The sequence below is a fragment of the Oculina patagonica genome, chromosome 6 (assembly GCF_052425735.1).
Source record: "Oculina patagonica isolate OP01 chromosome 6, crgOcupat, whole genome shotgun sequence".
Taxonomy (NCBI): domain Eukaryota; kingdom Metazoa; phylum Cnidaria; class Anthozoa; order Scleractinia; family Oculinidae; genus Oculina; species Oculina patagonica.
Window position 1 is genome coordinate 29630260 of NC_135763.1, and position 7211 is coordinate 29637470.

General features: G+C 36.8%; 1 protein-coding gene and 2 long non-coding RNA genes across 3 annotated transcripts; 2 read left to right on the plus strand and 1 right to left on the minus strand.

Moving 5' to 3' along the window:
* Positions 1–963: 963 nt before the first annotated feature.
* LOC144656200 (uncharacterized) lies at positions 964–2478 on the plus strand. The gene is made up of 2 exons (XR_013571282.1): positions 964–1380; positions 1797–2478. It is a non-coding gene; the product is annotated as an uncharacterized LOC144656200 (long non-coding RNA).
* A 735-nt stretch (positions 2479–3213) lies between these two features.
* LOC144656201 (uncharacterized) lies at positions 3214–4211 on the minus strand. Its single transcript, XR_013571283.1, has 2 exons — positions 3795–4211; positions 3214–3419 (listed from the first exon to the last, which is right to left on the minus strand). It is a non-coding gene; the product is annotated as an uncharacterized LOC144656201 (long non-coding RNA).
* A 2085-nt stretch (positions 4212–6296) lies between these two features.
* LOC144658003 (uncharacterized) lies at positions 6297–7052 on the plus strand. The gene has a single exon (XM_078518332.1). The coding sequence runs from the start codon at positions 6297–6299 to the stop codon at positions 7050–7052; it is 756 nt and encodes a 251-aa protein (XP_078374458.1).
* The last annotated feature ends 159 nt before the right edge of the window (positions 7053–7211 follow it).

Here is a 7211-nt window from a genome sequence, read left to right on the forward strand (position 1 = left end):
GTAAATTTTCCATTAGTAAGGCCATCCCAATAAAATGTTTCGTTTCCCATCGCCCCGTCTTTTGTGATGATGGGTCGGTCGGTCGGGCAAAAAAAAACAAAAAACAAAAAAAAAACACTTGGGTTCCAGAGAAGGCCGGGCTGCTAAGTAAGAAAGCCTGATTAAAAAATCAACTCGAAAACGTGGTCTTTTCATTCGTTATTCCTTATCAAATGTCTAAACAGTCTTTAAATAACGTAGTATCGATTTTTATTAAAGACAAAGACATATACCAATCGTTGTTAATAAAACAAGATCGTGTGCTTGTAAATTGAAGTACTTGCTTCTTTAACTAGTGAATCTGAATTTTTTTTTTTTTTACTTTTCGAAAAAAATGGGTCGGTCGGGCGATGGGAAACGAAACATTTTATTGGGATGGCCTAACTGATTGAAAGCTGTTAAACATTGCGTGGCTCGACTTGTCAAAACTAAAAATAAACGGCATGCAGAGACTGGGCTCTAGTAAGTCCTTCAATCAAAATGAGATCTCGTTGAAGTCTTTCGCAGTTTACTTGTACAGACTGTTTTGCTTCAGTAGAGGTAAGAAATAGTGGAAATAATGTGTTTAAGGAACGTAGAGTAACAGTTAATTACTGTCCTATAGGATTCCTCTTTTGCGTCAGACTGCAATATGCGATAACAAGTAGAAAAATACCAATTGAACAGACTCCATTTAATACGAGTGTATGGTGGGTGATTACCGTCATAATTAAACTTTGGATTTTGTTACTTGTTATTGCATTTTGTTTTACAATAAGTTGCTTGTGTGTTTGAATTTTATGTTGGTTGTATCAATTTTCTGTCAGAATTCAGAAATTTTCGTCTAATCAAATTTTCGGATAGCTCTAAACTTTCTAGTAATTTGAATTTTTCAGGTTGTGCCAGTTTTCGGGAACTATTCCAATTTCTGGTGTCATGATTTTTTGCCAGTAGTTCGAATTTTCGGACACATTCAATTTTCTGCTAGTAGTTCGAATTTTCGGACACATTCAATTTTCTGCTAGTTCCCGGCGCCATATTGGAATAGTAACCGCGCAGACATGATAGCGAGGCTACCGGTGACCCGTGGCTGAGCGTGAAGAGAGATTACAGTGAGGATTCGGCAATTAGCCCGTTTTTTTTTCGCGTTTTTCGGAACATAAGCGAAAGTTTTGATTCTAATAATACTCCTTCGTCATCTTCTAAGATGAATGGAAAATATTGGGCCGCTTTTGGCTGTAAAAAAGGCGAGTAAACTTCTCAGGGGCCATCAGTTGTTTTCGCTGCGTAACAAAACACAAGGAGATCCAGTGAAGAAATCGCATCCATGGTGTAATCTGATAAGACGCCAGCATGAGCATGGTGAGGACAATTTTCTTCGTCTTTAAAGCAATTTTTCTTTGCACTAATCATTACAAAAAAGGAAATATACACAGCTCTCCTGAGCAAGTCGTTGGGATCAGAAAAAAGGTTTTTAACATGCAATGTTTACAAAACTTTTGTTTTATACTTGCTTCTAATCACTGAAGTTGTTTGATAATATTTTATATCTAGGAAAGCCCTTCTGTTGACAAGTCTCCATTTAAATATATATCTCAATTCAGAAATTATTCCCAATTTTGCCTACGGTTTTTTTTATTTCTGTATTTATTTTGAGTCTGATATAAGCTTATTGTATTTTGATAAGATTTAAAAGAAATAGATTATTGATAACAAAGAGTTGCTTTTAGGTAAAGTTGTAAGCTTAGTTTAAATCCGTTTTCAATATTGTCTCATAGGTGAAAGCTATCCCAGTAAACATGGATTGTGAAATTATCACACAAGGAAGTCACTATTTAAAAGAAGGCACAGAGAAACATCTACTCAAGAAATAAAAATGCAAAAGAAAAGGGAAAACTTTTTTCTCATTAACCAGGAGTATTATTGCACCCTATTAAATCACCTGATGAAAAGTCTGATTGATCTGCAAAGAGAATAATGCATCATTGAATTTAAACTGGTTGAATTTCAGGCAAAGTTTGGTCTCAACCACATTACAGTCAGGGTAGTTTAATCGTCCATCAGTGATAACCCATCATTTTGGTATTATTTCTCCAGAAGAGGTTAAAAATCAACTTTTCTATCAGCTCTAGATGAGAGAATTTGGTCAAATTCAGGGAAAAATTTTAATTACTGTTACATCTCCTTTTGAGTACATGTGTATGTATTGACCTGGTAAAGTTTTCGGGCTGTTCATTCTTTGACAGTAAAGGGTTAACCACCCATAAATCTTTTACACTGAAACCAGAAAGTATGTCAATACTTTAAACACTTTCTGAATGTTTATTATCTCAAATGGGGAGCTATAAAATTTAAGGTCCTGCATGTAGTATTGAAAATATTGATGTAATGTTTAAGATGAATGTATTGTTTAAATAAGACAGTAAAGAAAATTAAAATAAATAAAATCTTCATCATGAAGCTGGATGGAACTCTGCTAGATTAGCTGTAGTTCGGTGTCCATATGAAACTCTACCATCAATGGGGAAGAGGAATTTCTCTTGTTGTAACCTCCAGGTCAATCTGTAAAAGGTAAGGTAAAGTCTGTGTCCGAGCCAAGTGGCTCATACAGCTGGAGCTTATCCCGGTTTCCGTAGCATTAAGCGACTAGGTCTACTCCCCCCTGGATGGAATGCCAGCAGTAAATTCGCTGTTACCCATTTATACACCTGGGTGGAGAGAGGCACTGAGAGTAAAGTGTCTTGGCCAAGAACACAACGCAGCTCCCCCACCAGGACTCGAACCCGGGCCGTTCGACTGGGAGTCGAGTGCGCTAACCATTGGCCACCGCGTCTCCCACACCAGGTCAATGTGTAGGGGTGGAATTTGTTTTGTCTGAGAATGTGGTGTTAAAAAAAAATTGAAAAAGCAAGCCTTTTCTCTCCAAAATAGACAATAAAATTCCTTTAAGGCCAGAATAAGGCAAGGACAAAGAACAAATACAGTTGTCCCTGGACATGTAAAGTATAGCAATGATTTTATCATTCCCTCAGGCAATTTTTGTAAATATAACTTTAGACTTGCAAGCATTATTGTCAGTTATACATGGTCCACATTTTGTGCATCTCATTATAATAATCCTTACCATACTGTTTGGGTTGGTAATACTTTTTTATAGTAACAGGAACTGTTAAATGGCTTTTTGAAACACCTTGATTCAACACTGCAAATGATTTATTTCAAAACTTAGTAGCTGATGCAGTCATTTCAACTATGAAAACATTTTTCATTCTTAAAAAATTGCCCTCTGCTTGTGTTATTTTCCATTTCTTGACTTGAATAGATGATTTTCTGAGCTTCTTTCAACTGGCAGACTCCTTTTAGAATGTTTCACAATCTATGTTGCTGGGATTTCTCTTTACCTATGAGATAATATTAAAACTTTATTTAAACCAAGCTTATAACTTCACCTAAAAGCAGCTCTAACCAATATAAAATAAACTGCCACACTCAGAAATAAAATAAAAAAGAAGTCTGCAAAATTGAGAATAATTCCTGATTTGGGATAACTATTTTACTGAAAACTTTCAAGAATTGGGCACTGTGTAATGTAAAGTATTATTAAACATCAACTTCAGTGATTGAGAGCAAGTAAACAAAAGTTTTGTAAACATTGCATGTTAAAAACCTTTCTTTCTGATCCCAACGACTTGCTCAGGAGAGCTGTGTATATTTCCTTTTTAGTAATGATTAGTGCAAAGGAAAATTGCTTTAAAGACGAAGAAAATTGTCCTCACTATGCTCATGCTGGCGTCTTATCAGATTACACCATGGATGCGATTTCTTCACTGGATCTCCTTGTGTTTTGTTACGCAGCGAAAACAACTGATGGCCCCTGAGAAGTTTTCTCGCCTTTTTTACAGCCAAAAGCGGCCCAATATTTTCCATTCATCTTAGAAGATGACGAAGGAGTATTATTAGAATCAAAACTTTCGCTTATGTTCCGAAAAACGCGAAAAAAAAACGGGCTAATTGCCGAATCCTCACTGTAATCTCTCTTCACGCTCAGCCACGGGTCACCGGTAGCCTCGCTATCATGTCTGCGCGGTTACTATTCCAATATGGCGCCGGGAACTAGCAGAAAATTGAATGTGTCCGAAAATTCGAACTACTAGCAGAAAATTGAATGTGTCCGAAAATTCGAACTACTGGCAAAAAATCATGACACCAGAAATTGGAATAGTTCCCGAAAACTGGCACAACCTGAAAAATTCAAATTACTAGAAAGTTTAGAGCTATCCGAAAATTTGATTAGACGAAAATTTCTGAATTCTGACAGAAAATTGATACAACCAACATAAAATTCAAACACACAAGCAACTTATTGTAAAACAAAATGCAATAACAAGTAACAAAATCCAAAGTTTAATTATGACGGTAATCACCCACCATACGAGTGCTTTGACAGCATATTTTTTCAATCCCTTTTAATATTCAATGCCTTAGATTCCAAATAGTGTAGTTAACTTTAATTTATCACATATTTCAGTTCTTTTAACTTAGTGAGATTACTCTGCAGTAAGATTTTTTCTTACTCAAGAGACCGTTCGCTCACGGCTATTGTATGTTTGGGGGGGGGGGGGAAGGGAAAAATTTTTACCCAGTCAGTCTTATACTTTAATACAAATTTAGTGTAAATTTGTGGACTGCAGACCATGTACAAAATGCAGACTAGACTTCAGCTAGACCAAGGCTGTGTTCACGCCTAATTTGACCAAGATAGCTCTATTTTTTTACTTGATGTAAAATTGAGTTGAGTATATATTAGCTTCCTATAAATATAACATTTTTATCTCTGGAACTGCTGAAACTGAAAGCGATGAAAATTTCATCATAGTAGCACTTTAAGGTCCTGTCCAGAATGATCCAGATAAATTTGAAAACGGATAAAATGTTCCAGTCCAGTCCATAGTTATCCGTAAAAAAATTTGGAAATGAATTACCACATCGCATGAAATGTTGCTATGCATGAGCAGAGCTATTGTAAACTAAAGGCCAATTAATTAACCCTTGTGTCTGCTGACTAGCTATTGTTTCTGACAGAAACTATAGACACCAACATTTTCGAAAAGCTCCATAATTTTTTGTCGGCCACCCTACACAACCAAGGAAGCATTTTTAAATTTCTCCACTTTGGAGACCGTTTTTGAAACTTAAGCTTAGTTTTAGTGACTGAAAATGCCTTTTTAGATGTGTGGAGGGTTAGCCTATCAGGAGAAAAAAATATCTGTTTTTTTAATTTATAGGAATGGACAAGACCCAAGTCTGTGTTTAAGTCTTGCTCAATCTCAAAAATGCCTTTGCTGTATAAAAAGAGTTTAAATCCAACTTTTTTCTGCATAAAATTTTATTTATGGCCAGTTTACTTCTGGTACCGTAGAATTCCGGTTATAAGCCCTGGGCTTATATAACTTCGTAAGGGTTTTTGGGTGGGTTTTTAAGCGGAGGGGCTTAAAAAGCAGAAGGAAAAAAACGTTTCAAAACGAGCCTCGGGAGTGTTGATCGAAATAAGTTTTTAAGTTAAAAACGCACAAAAAAGCAACATTTAGCCCTGTTCAGTACTGTCATCCGGTAGAGGGGGGCTTATATCCGGGGGGGCTTTTGGCATTTTGTTCCCAGTGTGATCCTAAGATAGGGTACCTAAATTCTATCAGCTTTAATAAACGCCCAGCTAAATGAAAAAAGGTATCTTAATAAAACTGAACTATCCGTTCAAGTATTTGTAAAGCGATTTTATAAAGATTTCTGTTTCGCCGTGTGTGGGTAGCCGCTATTTGGGTCGTCACGGAATGCTTCTCCTTCCCTTGAATAGGGTGTCATTTTTCGGGTTGGGGCCTTAAAAAGGGTATCGATTTTCGCTGTCTTTATCCTTAAACAGGGTAGGGGTTTAAGAACCTTAGCGGCATACCCCTATCCAAAATTAATGGGAGTACCTTCCGGAAGTGCAAACCTTGCAGAATGTGTGGTTCTGGCAAATATCCACATCCACCCAACTAGAAATTATGACGGGATGGGCCGGGTTCTCAAAATTAAAGCCAAAATATTTCAAGAGAAGTATTGTATAATGCTCGATTGAGTTTTTCCAGCAGCTGGAAAGGAGTAAAAAAAATCATGGGTTTAAGATATGAGTATTTTTTTTAAAAAAAAACAAACAAACAAGAAAACGATATTACTTTCTCATTGTTTTAAGGTCTGGGAAAAACATATTACCAACTAGTGAGTTAAGTGCTGGTATCTTGATGGCTAAAGATTACACAAAGCGCAGCAAGAGTTTCAGTTACGCAGGAGAGAAGCCTTTTGAATGTTACCATTGTGGAAAGTGTTTTAGTCAGGCAGGACATTTAAAGCAACATATAAGACTTCACACAGGAAAGAAACCTCATGAATGTAACCAGTGTGGCAAGCGTTATAACTGTCCACGAGATTTAAAGCAACATATAAGAACGCACACAGGAGAGAGGCCTTTTGGATGTGACGAGTGTGACAAGTGTTTTTATTGTGCAAGCGATTTAAAGTGGCATAAAATAACACACACTGGAGAGAAGCCTTTTAAATGTGACCAGTGTGGAAAGTGCTTTAATCGTACAGGACATTTAAAGCAGCATGAAAGAACACACACAGGAGAGAAGCCTTTTGAATGTAACCAGTGTGGCAAGTGTTTTTATCAGGCAGGTGATCTAAAGCAACATCAAAAAACTCACACAGGGGAGATGCCTTTTAAATGTACCCAGTGTGACAAGTGTTTTAATCGTAAAGGAGATTTAAACCGGCATAAAAGAACACACACAGGAGAGAAGCCTTTTAAATGTAACCAGTGTGGAAAGTGCTTTAGTCGTGCAGGAAATTTAAAGCAGCATGAAAGAACACACACAGGAGAGAAGCCTTTCCAATGTAACCAGTTTTACAATGGAGAAAAGGTCCTAAAGAAAGATAAAGCAACCCCGGGGGGGTACTCAGAAAAGTTTTATACGGGGAGGCTCCGCCCCAAGTTCTAACCCCTTACCCTTTTATATACCATTTTTGACAGAAATTGTACCCCTTTCGTATACCTTTAACTGAAAAAAGGTACCCCTTTCATATACCTAAGAGACATGGCGTGGACTTAAAATAGGACGTGTTCTTGTCATTTTTATGTAGCGCTTAATAAATTAAAA

Coding starts and splice junctions, on each gene's coding strand:
- LOC144658003 (XM_078518332.1), top strand. CDS start 6,297: ATGGCTAAAGATTACACAAAGCGCAGCAAGAGTTTCAGTTACGCAGGA.